The 18,825-nt window shown below is 36.5% G+C and overlaps 1 protein-coding gene across 1 annotated transcript in view; it reads left to right on the top strand.

The window, feature by feature from the left end:
• LOC115875329 (low-density lipoprotein receptor-related protein 4) overlaps positions 1-18,825 on the top strand; it is a 169,859-nt gene that overhangs the window by 131,478 nt on the left and 19,556 nt on the right. Inside the window, exons 22-23 of the mRNA XM_030890751.1 lie at positions 3,339-3,517; positions 8,609-8,809. Of these exons, the coding sequence (XP_030746611.1) occupies positions 3,339-3,517; positions 8,609-8,809 (380 nt within the window). The remainder of the gene's footprint in view (positions 1-3,338; positions 3,518-8,608; positions 8,810-18,825) is intronic.

Genomic DNA, 18,825 nt, shown 5'->3' with positions numbered 1-18,825 from the left:
ATCAATGGTCCACAAAAGCGCGGTAAAGCTCCAATGCGCCAGTACAATGTAGGCAGTCCTTTCGAACGAATAGCGATCGACGTGGCTGGTCCTTTCCCGGAGACGAACGATAGCAACAAATACATTGTGGTAGTAATGGATTACTTCAGCAAATGGGTCGAGGCCTACGCGTTGCCAAATCAGGAAGCGTCCACCATTGCCGATGCCCTTGTTAAAGAATGGATCTGCAGGTTTGGTGTTCCCATGGAGCTTCATTCAGATCAGGGAAGAAACTTTGAGTCCAATCTGTTCCAAGGCGTCTGTGAAGTCCTTAACATCCGTAAGACCAGGACGACTGCTCTACATCCACAATCCGATGGGATGGTTGAACGCATGAACAGAACTATCAACCGTTATCTGACCAAAGTAGTCTCTGACCACCAAAGAGACTGGGACAAATTCCTTCACCTGTTCGCGAGTAAGCCGACTTATCTCAATCCATGGAAGACCCTGATTGAACTGAGAGAAGCCCTGCTAAACAAATGTCTACCTTGTGATCTGAAGTTTGGTTGCCGACCGGGAGAAGATGTCGCTGGAGAAGATTATGTCCACAGACTACGTCAAAGGATGGACGACATCCATCAGCGAGCCCGCCTAAATATTCAAAGCGCTAGTGACCGAATGAAGGAGCACTACGACATTCAAGCTGAGCATGGGGGATACCAACCAGGGAATTTGGTGTGGCTGTACAACCCGCAGAGACGTCGTGGATTATCTCCGAAGCTACAATCCTCGTGGGAAGGCCCATACGAAGTCATGGATAGGATTGTGGCGTCGTATACCGTATCAGAAAATTGCCAAATCAGGAAAACCGAGGATAGTTCATTTCAACCATTTGAGCCCTTACCAAGGCGTCTGTAGAAGATCGTGCTGGAACCGTGAGAACCTGCAGCTTTGACTGCCCTGACATCAGGACATGTCCTTTGATGATTTCATGGCCCCGATATAACAGCAGTGAGAAGGCTCGCTATGGTGTAACCAAAGAAGAACAACGAGACCTCTTTTCCGTGCCTCCTGATTATTCGCTCGCTCACTGTGGCCCGAGATTTTGCGGATGTCAGAGGAATCGCTGCGACGTTCAATGAGAAGTTTGGGCGTATCGGAGAACTACGCCGACAAGACCCAGAGCTTGGAAGTGCCTTGAGGCTAACCGACAATGCACATGGTCAAGCAAGACACATCTTCTACCTGGTCACCAAGGAATGGTCCGCGAGTAAGCCGACTTATCTCAATCTATGGAAGACCCTGATTGAACTGAGAGAAGCCCTGCTAAACAACAACGTTGCACGATTAGCCATTCTGAAGCTGGCGTGTGGACTCGATGGTTTGAGTCGGCGTACAATCCGGAACATGATTGAAGTCTTGTTCAGATTTACGGGAATCGAGATACTTGTTTGCTGCTACAACCCAAAGCTGAGATCGGGAGAGAAAACTGTAGACTGCTATTTCTACCAGACCTCGCAATGTACCAGGGGCCAGCTTTGCAAATACCTTCATTCACCGTGTACATCTCGGGACGAGCATGTACCTAAGAAGGGGGCAGTGTTGCGGACCCGTACCGTGTGAATTCGGCCTTAGACTTCAGGCGCCTGCTATGACTCATACGCCCACCGACGTTCGAAGAACGAATAAGAATTTACTAGACAAGTCTGGACTGTCTGTTTCTCTCGTATATAAGCCGATGACCGAAACCTGAAGGGGATAGAGATAAATAACCGATCGACGCGTACAGTTACAATCGCCGCGCTAATTCAAAATAAATTTCTGTTTGATAAATAATTAGATAAATTGTAAATAAGTTTTCTTTTAATCGTTATTGTTTGTTAATTAGTGTTAAATAAATAGTGTTTAAATAAATTGTGACTTTCTATCCACACGGAACCGACGAAAAACGTAACAATACGTTTTTGTAGAATACATACCTGCAGCTTGCTGAACCATTTTCAATCAAAACAATAATATAAACGTAAAAAGAGAACAAGAACAACAACAATTTATAATTTTAAACATAAAATTTAGCCATTTACCTCTTATGTGTGAGAAGTAACAACTTTGACGTTTCGTTGAAACAAATGAATGCAACTAAACACACCCATAGCAACGCCATTCATGACAGACATGATTTAACTTATCATTTATCTTTTTTTGGGAAATCTTAAACAAATTTGCTTTTTCGAATTTCGATCACCTTTTTGATGCTAATATCCCACCGTGCGCCGGTTCGAGGCCGGATGATCTCGTGAGTAAGAGTCGATTTAGACACTTGCTGAGTCGGTAGGCCATTGACCATGATATGGCCGAGGCCCGCTGTTCGGATTCCGCGTAAACAAAGTACTTTGGCTCCGTCCAGATTAGTTACCTGGCAGCAAAAAGGAGACTTTAACTGAAATCTTTATCTTTACTTTACTTTAAAAGTCATAGGCTACTGGTTAAAATCAAGAAAAATGTACGCCTTAAACTAAATCTTAAATAACTTAAAAACGATTTATTTTGGGTATAGGAACATTTATAATCAAAAAGTAACAAATTGGAAAACCTTTTCACTTGTGAAAAAAAAAATGTGGGTTTCCATTTAAAAAAAAGAAATATTTGTGACAATTTTTTATCGCTCAATTGATAGCTGCGGCCATTATCATATAATATTCGAACAATTTAGTTTTAGAAATAGATAGGCACATGTCTTCTCTTTATGTTACAGTGGCTGTGGTAATCACTAAATCTGACGATTAGGCTATATGCATTTTTTTGACAGGCAGCAAATATTAAATATTATATTTTTTTCTCAATAACGGTTAATGTTAGATACAGAGTGTTTAATATCAAAATTCATAAAGTTTTACAGAGAATTAAACTATGTAATAAAAAATGGGGACACCCATTTAAAATAAGAAAGTTGCTGTAAACTTTCTTTATTTATGGAAGATCTGATGCACGCTTAGCCTGGGACACTCTGTATACATTCGGCATACAAGAGAAAGTGACCAAGTCCAAATTTTTGTGAACTTAATTTTTTAACAATATAATATTCAAAACGTTATATATTTTTACAAAAAATTATCAACTCCATTTTTCTTTGTACCTCAGCAATGTCATCTATTTTACACAGTTGTTGCAGTCTATACATTAAAATCATTTGTAAATAAAACATTGGTTATTAATGGATTTGGTCAATTTTTTTGAATACGAACGATATATTAGATGTACGGAAAAAAATATATTTGATATACTTAGTATTCATTTTTACTAGTAATGCTATTTGCACATAATATATTTTGCACATATTTTCATTTTGTTTGCAGCACCATTATCACGTGTATCTAATATTTGTCCCGAAAATAAAGGATACGATTGCACTAAAGATGAAGAAATTGATGATGATGAAGAACAGTATGAATCATCGGTTCATCCTAAATATAGTCCAGAACCCGAGGAAGCAGGAATTGTTGATCAAACTTCCGCATTTTACGTTATTACTTTGGTAAGTATCGATATATTGAGTACATATTTACTGTATACGAGTGGTACATCTCGAGATTGAATCTGGTAGGGGTAGTGGCAATATTTAACACTTACATAAAGTACTAAATTTGAATTATATTTTCGCTGAAAGCTATTGTGACTGTGGAAATACAGTATGATTCTTTAGTTAATAGTTTCAGAACTACTTCAGATGAAAGTTTTAATTATTGTCTATTTTTTGGATGTTGTATAACTTTTCAACAAATATATTTTTTTTTAATTTTCAATTGTTTACTTAAAATTTATAAAAGCCGCAAATATAACAACTTCAAAAGCATTTTTATCCTCTTTGTACGTTATTATGTATTTAAAAAAGCGTTTTTTTCTTTTGCACACCCCTATATATGACTCTACGACAAACTTTATTTACACAAAATATAATTTTTGTTTATACCCTTCTGAAATAAACAATCTTAATAATTCTGAAAATAATCGAAATCAAAGTACTTGAAAGAAGGTCAATTTTGGCCTCAAAATTGTTTTGAAATCTTGATTTTTTACACTTTTTTAATTTTTTTATCCTTCCAGTGACTAAAACTAATTATTTATGAGGGTGATAGAGGGTGAATGGCGCTCTTGCATGATGTTTTTTCCTTTCTTAATTATGTATAGGATTTTTTAGAAAGTCGAGATTTGCAAAACTTAAAAAAAAATATGAAAATAGTGTCCATTTATCTAAATGATATAGTCCATGAAATAAAGTTTATCTAAATGATATAGTCCATGAAATACAGTATGATCCTTTTATATTTTGATTCGTATTATTAACTTCTTTTGAGACAATTTTATTTTATAACACATCTTATGTTCATAAATTTCCTCTTGGGAGGGGTAATTTATTACCACCATCACCACCATTACCACTTCCGTATATTATGCGCCTCTGTTGTATACTGGTGGTTGGCTGGTTAAAGGAAATGCAGTTATGTTAAACAAGCAAACTTTTTTTTCTCTATTTTGGCACGATATCTGTATTCCAGTTATTAAGATTGTCTTTGGAAATCTGAACTTTCAAATCAGTTATCAATTTAACAACTCCCCCTCCCACTCTTTTAATTACAAAGGTGTGTCGTGATCCAATAGATTCGGCCATATTGCGGTGTAATTGACATCTAGAATAAGACAGTGCTCGTCCAGATAAAAAAAATGGAGAGTTACAGCGCTTTCAGATGGAGCGGACCGTCCGCGAGTTCGAGCAAGTACCATGAGTTTATATGAATAATTTCACATGGTTCGCGTATGCTCCGTCCGGATGATTCCGTCCGACGGCCATCCGTCGAGCACATGCTTCGAAGGAGCGCCCGCGCGCGTACGGGTTTAATCGTACATGTTAAAGGCCGATTTTCACCTAAGCGGCATCGAGCGAGGCAGCGCGGCGCGGTGCGGGGCGAGGCGTAGCGTCATTTCGGATCGGTTATTCACACCTAAGCGGCATTTAATTCAGCAGCAGAATCGAAACAGTAGAGTTTCGTTTGTATTTGAGTATATACGTAGGTGGACGACAATGACTTCGCACACGTTAGATGATTCAACATGCTCATCATCAGAGGATTTTTTGTTTGTCGCTGCAATATGTCACGAACATGAACAGAAAAAGAGCAAAAAAAGCGGCAATATTACAAACAAGTACTCAATATTACAAAAATATTACAATACAAATGAGTACTATCAGTCGATCAATTTTTTCTTGTCCATGCATTTTCAAAACACTACAAATACAAATTTTTACAATTTAAATAACCTCTTCAAGTCGTCACGTGGCTTGCTTTTGACGCTTCGTGATCCTCACTTGGTCGTCAGCAGGCGATCACGCGCGAGTTTAGATACGCGTGCCGCGAGCCAACGCTCCTAGGAGCGTTGAAAAATTGCAGCGCCGCGCCGGACCGCGGCAATACGCTTGGCGCCGCTCTGCTTAGGTGAGGACGGTATCATTTGATTACACACAAACAATTGGAAACGTCATTTAAAGCGCCGCACCGCGCCGCACCGCTTCGCTCGATGCCGATTAGATGAGAATCGGCCTTTAGGGAGCGTTGAAAAATCGCAGACCGCGACAATACGCTTGGCGCCGCACTGCTTAGGTGAGGACGGTATCATTTAATTACACGCAAACAATTGGAAACGTCATTTTGAAGCGCCGCACCACACTGATAGTACTCATTTGTATTGTAATATTTTTGTAACATTGAGTACTTGTTTGTAATATTACCGCTTTTTTTGCTCTTTTTCTGTTCATGTTCGTGACATATTGCAGCGACAAACAAAAAATTTTCTGATGATGAGCATGTAGAATCATCTAACGTGTGCGAAGTCATTGTCGTCCACCTACGTATACACTCAAATACAAACGAAACTCTACTGATTCGGTTCTGCTGCTGCCAAATGCTGCTTAGGTGTGAATAGCCGATCCGGTATGGCGCTACGTCTCGCGCCGCACTGCGCCGCGTCGCTTCGCTCGATGCCGCTTAGGTGAGAATCGGCCTTAAATAGGCTATTTCACATACACGCGGACCGTCCGTCGAGGACGAAGTGCTGCGTTGCAATTTATGTCGATAAGCGTCGTTGCAGTAGTAAATCAATAAGTAGATATCTTTAAAATTGAAACAGAATTATTGATATACGCTTTGGAAAATCAAAGGAGTAGGTATATGGGATGTCTCCTGCGAGGAATATAAAAACCGAGATATTAAAAATAAAGCATAATTATTGCAGACGTTGCAGCTGCCACTATACCGGATTTTGATAATTTGAATCGGGAAGAACAGTGTAAAGCTGGTAAACAAAAAACATTTCTGTTTTGCAACCATTTACCATGAGTTTATATGGACCATTTTGGTTGTTTCTATAGGGTATCTAAGAAACCGTAAGAAATATTCAAATTTTGATACTGCAGTCTCGGGTTCTTTTTTTGAAAAAATAACAATGGCGCAAACGGATCGTGGCTATCTTGATGGATTTCGAAGCTACAGGTGGATTCTCAAATTTTGTACTTTTTGAAGATGTTCGATAGTTTGTTTATTTCAGCAACCACGAAAAAATGAATTATACATTCTGAAGGCACTTTTCTGTGCAGAATGCAGTGGCGTAGTCAGACTTTTTTCGAAAAAAATATTTTTTTAGATATTAACTATACTTATGTTTTTTTAAATAGAACCCCCTGTATATTTTAAATTTCCTGATTCAGCTTGGCATGGGCTTTTCAAAAATATATAACACTCTATATTTATTTTCACTATTAACCTCAACATTTCAAATTTTTCTTAAAATATCCAGTTAGTAGTAGGCCGCGCCGAGTAACAAAGTAAACGGTTGTCATGATGATCGGAACATACCTTTGATGGATGCGTGACATTTCATTTCAACAAATTGAAGTATGTGTATTTTAAATAATAAAAAATAAGTAAATAGATATTAACTATACTTATGTTTTTTTAAATAGAACCCCCTGTATATTTTTAAATTTACTGATTCAGCTTGGCATATCGAAAATATATAACACTAAATATTTATTTTCACTATTAACTTTAAAATTCCAATTTATTTAAAGATGTCGACTTTCCTTTTAGTAGGTCATGCCAAGTATTAAAGGAAACAAGGGAATACCTACTTTCAAATTACCCCATGTATTAGCAATTAAATAAAATCGAACAAAACGAAGCAAATAAAAAATAAGTGTGACAGAAACAAAAGAACATATTTTAATACAAATTCAACAGGTTACTTCAATCAGGCTTCTCAGCTAGTATAAAAAAATAAAAACACAAAGACTACATTAAATTTTCAAACTGCTACCTATTATTATACAGAGTTGGCATCGTCTCCGCACGCCGCACCGCCGCGCGCCGGCCGCTAACAGCATTTCGAAAGTGTATGTTGGTTACACTTTGTAACTCTTCTAATGTTCTATTTGCATCTCGATAAATTGCGTTTTTCAGAAAGCCCCAGAGAAAGAAGTCCAAGGGAATGATATCAGGTGACCTAGACGGCTAGGGTTAAACTATTTTTTAACCTTTTAAAAATGACTGGGATTGGTTGCTCGCGCTTAGGATACCGCTCAAAATATAAATCAGCTGCCATTTGCTTATGTTTGTTAGACGCATATAACATTCTAACATATTAAATTTCTCAAAATTTTAAAATTTACTTATTTTTATTATTTAAAATACACACACTTCAATTTGTTGAAATCAAATGTCACACATCCATCAAAGGTATGTTCCGATCACCATGACAACCGTTTACTTTGTTACTCGGCGCGGCCTATTTCTAACGGGATATTTTAAGAAAAATTTGAAATGTTGAGGTTAATAGTGAAAATAAATATAGAGTGTTATATATTTTTGAAAAGCCCATGCCAAGCTGAATCAGGAAATTTAAAAATATACAGGGGGTTCTATTTAAAAAAAAATATTATTATAGTTAATATCTAAAAAAATATTTTTTTCGAAAAAGTCTGACTACGCCACTGCATTCTACACAGAAAAGTGCCTTCAGAATGTATAATTCATTTTTTCGTGGTTGGCTGAAATAAACAAACTATCGAACATCTTCAAAAAGTACAAAATTTGAGAATCCCCCTGTAGCTTCGAAACCGATCAAGATAGCCACGATCCGTTTACGCCATTGTTATTTTTTCAAAAAAAGAACCCGAGACTGCGGTATCAAAATTTGAATATTTCTTACGGTTTCCTAGATACCCTATAGAAACAACCAAAATGGTCCACCCTGTACATGTTAGAGCTGTTATTTTTTCTATTGATGTTAATTTTTCAATATCATTTTGGAAAGAGAAGAAAGAATTTTCAAGAATCTGATACGATGAAAAAAAAATAAAATTAACATCGTAAAATTTAGATAGCAAACGAAAAGTCATTAGAAATAACAAACTTAAATAATACAAATAGGTATTAAAAATTCTATAGATGTATAAAATATTTAAAATATCATTATATTATGATGATGCGATTTCACTGAAAAACGTTGCTTATCTAATTATAATATAAAAATTTATTAAGGTTTTCTTTCTATGGAGTTGATTCCTGTTTTATAGGTGCCGATGGTTTCTATCATAATAGCAAGTATTGCTGTAGTCACATTTATTGTTATCAAAAGAGGAAAGAAAAATTACTTGTATGGTGCCAGTCGAAGCTTTTCAAATCCAAACTATTACTCGAATGATACAAGTGGTTCACAGAATCCAACAGACAGGAAACAATTTATTTGGAAGCGGCTTAAATATGATAAATCTCAGGTAAGCATCGTAAAAATGTAAAGCAGCTATACATATAGTCAAAAAGGTTAATAAATAAATTCAAACCTAACTAACTGAAGATATGGAGGTAGAAACTTGCTTTAATTTAAAATTTAAAAATAATTAGAAAAGAAAAGAATAAGCCTTCAATTACTCGAATTTGTTGGATCTCTTTTTTGTACAGGGTGTCCCGGAAATAAGTCCAGGTGTTTTAAGTGGTGGTAGATCTAGCCAACAGAAACATATTTCCCCTTTGCCATTTTTTAAAGTAAATTGATAATAACCCAGTTATTTAACTTTTAAAATTTAAAAAAAATAATGGCAACATTTTGAGAGCCGGCAGCAATCTATAATAATTAGCCGCAAATACCAAGCAATTACTCTGATCTCCGCTCGTAGGACGCCCAGTGTTGACACATCGACAAAAATGATTTCAAAACGACTTGAAATGTTCAAATTAGAAGTAAAAGACTTACCTAACATTAGAAAACGGGATTTCGATAGATAGCAGATCGATTTAGTCAGGATGGAGCGTCGTTTTATCACTTTACCTAAAACCGCAACTCTACGCTTAACGACACTTCATTTCATTGCGATTTTCGATAGCACTACATTTACTTTATTTGGTACAGAATACATTCATATGAAAACTGACAATTCTAAAATGTAATTAAATAATTTTAATTTCTCTCTTTGTTTTTTTGGACAAACAAAATAATTGATATTTCTATTTGGATAACAAAACTATTTATACAGGCTTACCTTACATTTAGCTATTTTTTTTAGTTTTGTCGGAGGTTTACTGTTTTGTGTAAATCTCTAATGAAATACATAACCTAAAAATGCCATCAGCTTATTTTAAATGTAGATCAAACGTTGGCTATTTACATATCTAATAGAGGGCGCTGATTCTGAACTGTTGAAAATTGCTATATTGTTTTTTATTTGATAAAAATTGAAATAGTGAGGGGAATATATTAAAAGTGAAGGAAAAATTAGTCATTTATTGAGGGCTTTCCCGACTAATTTTTCCTTTTCGTTTTTTATTTAGTTACATCATTCAGTTTACTAAATTGTAAAAAAGGTATTTAAAATATAGTATACGTTGCACAACGCGTCTACTGGATATGTGTCTATGAAACGAATGCGGACAAAAAAACTTTTAAATAAACAAACAGGTAGAAGGGGCAGAGATTCGCACTCCACCCACTCATTTCATTGGCTACTTGCAAATTTGTCGAATTTTTATTGAAGGGACGCGTCGTCTATTTTTTGCACGAAAAACTATATATCGAGAGAATATCGTTTCCCCCCTCACGGATACCCCGTAGCTACATAACGGATAGACGTACTGTACTTAATACTACAATGATTAAAAACAGCGAATAAAATTAATTTAAGTACTTTTATTATAGGAATTTAAAAAATTGGAACTTATAATTTATAAACATATAGAATGTGGATAACGTATGAGGTGACAACATTGCATTCTCTCGAAGCACTATAAATACATTTCTAGAAACTGAAGAAGCGGCACTCCAAAATTTCTCAATATTTTGCGGAAAATGTCAAGAAAAATATAAAAATTTCAACATATTTTTTTCTGCAAAAAACCTCATGGGCGTGTTTCTGGGGTCGAATTATACTACCAGTTAAAATACTTGCACTTATTCCTTGGACACCCTGTATCTGTATAGTATTGGTTAGTTTTTATGTTTTTTTTGTTAGATCTTGTTGTAAAAGAGACGTATAAATAGAATCTCATTCGTTGTAATTATTATAATAGTTGACAACCATTTTTTGTTAACCATCTGATGTGAACTGTGTGTGTGTGTGTGTGACTAGTGATATTAGGTCTATCTTTGTAATCATTTTTATGCAGTGATACTCTCTTTCTAAGTTTCTGAGAAGTTCGGTCTATACCAGTTCACATTCACAGTTCACACCATACATTACGTCAGATTTTTTTCCATTCATTTCAATTAAGTACATTTGGACAAGGTAGGATAGTCAATAGTCACGTACGATACTTGGATGCTATTCGGGAAATTGAAAAACAGGATTGGCCAGAAAAAATCTTAACTTTTGAGATAGAAGGTGGTAAATTTAAAAAAAAATACATAATAACTCTGACGTTATTATAGATATCTTTATAAAACTTGATCCACGTTTTGTATGCAGCAAAACGTCTTTTTAGTGTTGAAACAAAATTATTTATTTCAACCAGTGGCGTCCGCACGGCTTTTATATATAACATAATTCGAGAAAAAATGCTACGCCCACCTGACCTGTCTTAAAATAAATATCACTTTCAAAATCTTCGTTTATTTCGAAACAATATTTGTCTCTTGATTTTTTCGTTGGACCAAATAGCTTTGTATAAAAAAATAAAGTACTTCGGGGTCAAATCACTAAAAATCTGATGCGGCAACTGTTGTGTTGAAATCGATTCTGCTGCGACTGGATGGGAATTTAGAGACACAAGAAACTTTTTTGTACTTAAAAAGAATAATGCATCGACGTGTATCAAATTTCATAAAGATATCTACAATAACATCAGAGTTGTAATAAAAAAAATATTTTTTAGAAAAAATTACCACCCTATATCTCAATATACAGGGTCCGGCAACAGTGAGTCGGGCAACTGTAGCTCCTAAAATAAAAAAACTCAGCAATTTTGTTTAAGTGCAAATCTAAAGTATGTATTAGAATGTATTTCAGGAAAATAATTTAACCTCTACATGGTGACTCAAAAAAATGTAAGTGGATCAAGATGATTTTTTTTAAATGGAACACCTTGTATATTATAACATTTTTGGCTTCCTTTCTGATCACTTTACACTTTTTTTACTTAATAAGTAAAAAAAATATACTTTCTTCAGCCTTTTAAAAAAAATATTAAAAATACAAGAACTGTCCTGAAATCAAAACTATATTAGGTGTTTACTTTAGATGGTCTGTACTTATTTTGCTATAAATATCGTAATCTTAAATCATACAGGGTGTTCAAAATGCTACGACAAACTTTCTAAAATATAAATTAATTTTTCTTCGTTATATTAAATATGGAACACCCTGTATATTATTCTTTTAATAGATGGAAAATTAAAAAATGAACATTTTTTGCATTTAGAGTATTTCAAAATTTTTAACGGCTTCGCAGATACTCGTGGTATTATTTCATATATGGCTCTTTCAACGGTAAAATCCGAGAGAAAAATCATTGGGTGGCTTTGATAAAAGTTTACTATGGAAAATGCAGTATGAAATATAAAATCACGAATATCTGCGAAACCGTTAAAGAGCCAATGAAATACTGTAAATACAAAAAATGTTCGTTTTTTAATTATCCATTACTAAAAAAATAATATACAGGGTGTTCCATTAAAAAAAAAAGAAACTTTATTTTATATTTTAGAATGTTTGAAGAGTAGAATTTTGAACATCCTGTATGATTTAAGATTACAATGTTTATACATATACATATATATACTGCCATTACTCGCTGACGAGTATTTGACACGCATCAGAAGATGGTCACGCAAGGCGTTTTCTTTCATGAGTTTTTCTGTGACTGAAAAGCCCGATACATGATGTTATCTGCATACCGCACTCCGGACATTCAAAAATCTCATTGCTTTGTTGCCTCTTTACTTTTTGGTTGTCGCTGTTAACTGAATTTACAATTTTTCTCCATTGAGTTTGTACGGAGCAGGATTTGTTATTCCTGCCGTACAGACATACTAGGATATGTGATAGTATTAGCTTGTGAGACAAGCAAGTAGTACTACGTATACTACCTAGTTTAGTATAGACTGTATTGTCAAGGAGATACTGGTTGGATATTTCAATAAAAAAAAAGACGAATGAAGTGTCTAAAAATGAAGCCTAAACAAATTCGTTACTAAGTGTCTACGGGTAGTCGGTATTTTAGCCATGTTTCATGGCTAATCTTACTGTAGGTTTGCCGAATAATTTCATTCTTCTTTTATATATAGTCCCCACGATAACATCTTTTGTTTAAAAAATAAATGTAGAACAATAGCAAATAATATTTAATCCAATAAAAAGTATAAACACAATATCCCTATTTCCATTATACTAAATCCTTACACTCTCTCTCATTCATACTCTTTATGCTAGGCAAAAAATTTATACTATCTGTTACAAGAAATACGAAATCTTTGAAAATATAAAAAAATCTAAAACTTGATAAAAAATTTGCATGTAAATATTCCAAATCACTCTCATTAAAAATTGTCATTAAAACCCTGTCATGAATAAATATTCAAAATTCGTTACCTCACTCCTGCACTTGTATTGGCGGTGAAAAGGTACAGCTGACCACAGTATAATACCTAAGGATTATATTATACTGCGCTATAAACTTCATTTGGTCGGTTAGACACACTTTGTAGCACTCACTATTCACTGTTCGGAAGCTTATAGTCTAGGAAAAAACTATATCTAGCTTAATACTACATACTACTAACAAATGCTGGTTTCGGAAGATGTAATCACCTAGCACTAAACTTCCGCGTTTACTGAATAATTTGATTTTCCTGGCTTGGAAAAATTAGAATTTCTTGGAACAGAAATATAAAACTTGTGTATGACACGTAAAATAACTTGTGTGTGAAACGTAAAATAACTGGCGTATTTTTCGTTGTTCCTTGGTGCAGAAACTTTTATAATTTTTTCTTCACTGGCGCGTGAAAACTTTGAAAATCGTAAGAGAGTCGGTGAGAGAGACTTTTTATTTTTTCCCGCAAAAGGTCAGTTGCCCGGATGGTACGTGATGTACGTGACCATTTTGCAGCCACATTTTCTTCTGGGAATCATACTTTCGTCGTGATTTTCTCTTCGTATTTTAGGGTGTTATTTAAGTTTTTAGTGACGGGAATTTCCGAAAGAGTATATTTTTATAGCTTGCTTTGTTCGCAACAGAGTTCTATTGTGAGCTGCTTCTTCCCACTCATTCTGCATGTTAATCCCCTTTAAGTTTTCGGGGAAAATGTCCTTGTACCTTTTGAGTTGTTCACCCGGCCTCCCCTTACCGTCTACAAGCTCACCGTAAAACAGAGATTTTGGTATGCGATTTTCTTGCATTCTGCATACCCAGCCTATCCAACCCGCCATCCGCAGCCCATCTTAAGCGGGATTTTGTAACCCTAACTCCAATACTCTCGCAGTTAGCTTTTCGAAGAACCGATATGTTTGAGACATGATGGAACCACCGGATTCTTAAGAGTTGTCTAAGGTACACTGCAAGTTTCGTTTTTGTATTCAAGTCGTGATTGTAGAAAACCCTGTCTTTTAATTTCCAGAATGCTCTTGAGGCGCTGCTAATCCTGTGCTGAATTTCAGTGTCGATATTGGCCTTTTCCGAAATCAAACTGCCGAGATAATTGAATTCCGCTACATATTCTAATAGTTCTTCTCCGATTTTTATAGCATTGTTGTGATCTTCCAGGGGAGTGCACATAATTTTGGTTTTGTCGATTTTTAGCTTAAGGCCCAAAGCCTCGTATACCCAGGTATACCATGCTGGCAAGCGAAACCTTGGGTCGGCGTTTACATGTACAGGAGTGAATCGCTATGGCAATCTAATAAGTCGGAGAGAGCAAAAATACGAAGTATTTATTACATAAACACTTAATTTGACGCTAGATTCCATACGCTTGGGAAACTACTTGCCTTCTGTCTTTATTCAGTACATCTTATTTTACTAAGCGTGTTGACCGTACTCTTCGTACACACTAAAATCGGCACCCAGACCGGCAAAAGACCAAAAATGCCGACCCTTAGTATGTGTTTAACATTTCTTGTAATTGTTGTAACGTGCTTGCAAGCAGAGCGCAGCCATCAGCGTATTGAAGTTCTATGATGAATTTTGTATATGTTTTGGCCCTTATTCTTTTGGTTTTGTCGATTTTTAGCTTAAGGCCCAAAGCCTCGTATACCCTGGTATACCCTGCTGGCAAGCGAAACCTTGGGTCGGCGTTTACATGTACAGGAGTGAATCGCTATGGCAATCTAATAAGTCGGAGAGAGCAAAAATACGAAGTATTTATTACATAAACACTTAATTTGACGCTAGATTCCATACGCTTGGAAAACTACTTGCCTTCTGTCTTTATTCAGTACATCTTATTTTACTAAGCGTGTTGACCGTACTCTTCGTACACACTAAAATCGGCACCCAGACCGGCAAAAGACCAAAAATGCCGACCCTTAGTATGTGTTTAACATTTCTTGTAATTGTTGTAACGTGCTTGCAACCAGAGCGCAGCCATCAGCGTATTGAAGTTCTGTGATGAATTTTGTATATGTTTTGGCCCTTATTCTTTTTATGTTGAACAGACCGCCGTCGTATCTGTATCTAATGCCTAATCCTCTCTCCTGCAGTTTGCTGTCCACTATAATGGAGAGCGCTGCCATGAATATATTGAATAGGAGAGGCGCTAAGACACATCCCTGCCTAACGCCTGTGCTTGTTAGAAAGGGATCGCTCAGGTGATCCATGATATGACACTCTTGATTTGTTGTTGTTATGGAGGCTTTTACACACCGTAAGAAATTTGATGGGTACTCCGAACTTTTTCATAATTGCCCAAAGTGCATCTCTGTTCACAGAGTCGAAGGCTTTTGTTAGATCGATGAATGCAACGTAAAGTTTAAACTGCTGCTCTTTTACCTTTTCCTGTAGTTGGCGGATGGAAAATATGAAATCGACGGTGTCACGGTTGGTGCGAAAACCCGTTTGCAATTCTGGAAAGATTTTTTCTATGTGTGTGCAGGCGGTTTGACATAAATTTTGCAAGAATTTTTCCATCTATAACCAATAGTTAAATTCCCCGGTAATTTCCGCAGTCTGATGCACTTCCTGTGTTCCATTCTTCAATATATTCACTATATTTGCCTTGCAAAAGTCCAAAGGTACCTCTCCGCTTTGGAGCGGAGAAATGGAGCCTTAAGATGAACAATAAGTTCTTTACTTGCACACTTATAGATTTCCGCCGGAATCGCGTCACGGTCAGCTGATTTGTTAGTTTTAAGCTGTTTTATGGAGGTCTTTATTTCCTGTTCTGTTATTTGAATATCTAATACATAGAGGCTGTTATACTGAGATATTGTCTTTAGTGCTTTCATATTGGGGTTGTTTTCTTGGTTAAAGATATGGCTGTAATGCTCTTTCCAGTGGTTTCTGATTTGCTCTTCTTCTTTTAGAAGTTCGCCATTTTGTGCTATGATTGGACACCTTACCTTCTTGGTTGGGCCGTATACTTCTTTTACAGCCTCGAATAATTTACGATAATCGTGATGCGTGGCATACTCTTGAATCTGTTTAGCCTTTTGTGACCACCAGTTATCCTTTAGTTGGCGCAGATTACTCCGAAGCGTGTTGCTAGCTGCTTTAAAGTTATCTACCAGCCTTGGATTGAGTGGATTTGCAGTGACTGCTTGATGTTCACTACGCTTTTGTTCCAACAAAGTCTGTACATAAGGTTGATTTTCGTTAAACCAGTCTGGTTGTTTCTTTTTGTTGGACTTTCCCAGTACTGCTTCGCTGGTTTTATGAATCGCATTCCTTAATTGTACCCAGCCTTGTTCAGCTTCCAAGATTGAGATAGAAGTTATCGAAGGAAGTGATTCATTGATGGCTTCCCGGAGGGCATTGGTGGCATTTTTGGTCTCTAGACCCCGTACGTTAAATCTGGTCATGTTGTTTTGCTTTTTACAGTGTGGATGTTTGGGTTTTAACTAGATTTTTATTTTTGAAACTAAAAGTCGGTGGTAGCTGCCGCATTCGGCAGCTTTTCTGGCTTTTGTGAGTCTGACATCTTTTAGATGCGTCCTTCGAACGATTACGTGGTCCAATTGTTGCCAGTGACCTGATCTGAGATGTTTCCAGGTACCTTTAAACTTGTCCTTCAACATGAACCACGTATTGGTGATGCATAGATTATACTCTGTGCATGTTGTTAATAAGCGTTCACCATTGCTATTTACGTTTCCTATTCCATGTTTTTCCAATAAGTCAGACTATATTTCCTGTTGTTTACCGACACGAACATTAAAGTCACCTAGCAAAATGATTCGTTCGTGCTTTGGAATCCGTTGGAGAGCATTTTGTAGAGCTTGGTAAAATTTATCCTTATCTTCAATTTTAGCGTCTAGGGTGAGAGCGTAGGCACTAATAATGTTGACGTAAATTTTGTCTGATATGGGGTTCGGAGAAGACGTACGGAGTCACCAATAGGTACTTCTGTTAATTTGGTGGCGATTTCGTTTTTGATTGCAATGCCTACGCCATGAATTCTCATGTGTGTTGCGGGGTGACCTTTCCAAAAGAAGGTGCCATGCTCGTCAGTGAGACTACACTCACCCGCAAAGCGAGTTTCGCTAAGAGCGGCAACATCTATATTTAGTCGGTGGAGTCCCTGTGAGACCAGTGCTGTTCTTTTCCCTGGTCGATTTGAGTTTATCTTTTCCAGTATAGTGCGGATGTTCCACGCCGCAAACGTGAAACCTGTTTTTTGCTTCTCCGATGATACGCTCGAGTAGGCACCCCTTCCCAGTGATCCGATCGAGGGGGTATTTTACCTCCGGATGATGATTTTGTCCCACTCGAATGTTCCATCATTGTTAGCTGAGTGAAAAGGTTTAACTGTTACGGTTACGCCGCCGCACAGTTTTGGCTGCAACTCTAGCACGGGATGACTATTATGGCACAGTGAGGACCGCGACGATAGTTCTGTGTGCTACGTTCTCGGCCGGCTAGGAGTAGTTTACTACTCCTCTTCCCCAGAAAGATGGTAGGCCTGACGGTTATATAAGGTCATACCGCCTATACGATATTTATAGCAAAGTAAGTACAGATCATCTAACGTAAATACATAATATAGTTTTGATTTCAGGACAGTTCTTTATTTTTAATAATGTTTTTAAGAAAGGCTTTTATTTATAATATCTCTGAAACTATCGACACAACTTATATCTTAGGATTATGTAAAGTGATCTGAAAGGAAGTCAAAAATGTAATAATATACAGGGTGTCCCGTTAAAATTCATCATCCCGATCCACTCACACTTTTTTGAGCCACCCTGTAGAAGTAAAAATATTTTCCTGAAATACATCCTAGTACATACCTACTTTAAGTTAGACACTTGAACAAAATTACCAAGTTTTTTATTCTAGAAGCTATAGATGCCCGACGCACTATTGCCGGACTTTGTAGGTATAAGATGTTTAGGATATACATGTTTATTTTATAAAATAGAAAACAAATTTCTTGCAGTATAGGTATATAATAAAATTATATAAGGATTCTTGCCACTTAACTGCTTATATAGAAATTTAATTCTACGCTGTGTTTGTAATAATGTGGATCAACCTGCTCTCACTACCGGTTTCGGAGCCCTCCTCCATCATCAGGTGAACTTGGGCAGATCCACAAAATGACAACCACAGCGCAGAGATAGTTAATTCCGACTTGTCGGAAAGTGTCGGTTAGATATTAACTCCCAAACGGGAGATAGCGGCCTGCGTGCAATGGAAGTACTTTCGTACCACCGGGGCGCAACTATCGATAATAAAAAGATGGTAAAAGGCTTCTTTTCAGGCAAGCCAAATTATAAAATAGAAAAGAAATTTCTTGCAGTATACGTATTTTATAAAATTATATAAGGATTGTTGCCACTTAACTGCTTATATAGAAATTTAATTCTACGCTATGTTTGTCATAATGTGGATCAACCTGCTCTCACTACCGGTTTCGGAGCCCTACTCCATCATCAGGTGATCTTGGGCACATCGACAAAATGACAACCATATACATACATACCGCCATTACTCGCTGACGAGTATTTGACACGCATCAGAAGATGGTCACGCAAGGCGTTTTCTTTCATGAGCTTTTCTGTGACTGAAAAGCCCGATACGTGATGTTATCTGTCTACCGCACTCCAGACATTCAAAAATCTCATTGCTTTGTTGCCTCTTTACTTTTTGG

Source organism: Sitophilus oryzae, unplaced genomic scaffold (assembly GCF_002938485.1).
Source record: "Sitophilus oryzae breed Bouriz unplaced genomic scaffold, Soryzae_2.0 scaffold_1373_pilon_pilon, whole genome shotgun sequence".
NCBI classification, from domain to species: Eukaryota; Metazoa; Arthropoda; class Insecta; order Coleoptera; family Curculionidae; genus Sitophilus; species Sitophilus oryzae.
This window is presented reverse-complemented; position numbering and strand designations above follow the sequence as displayed.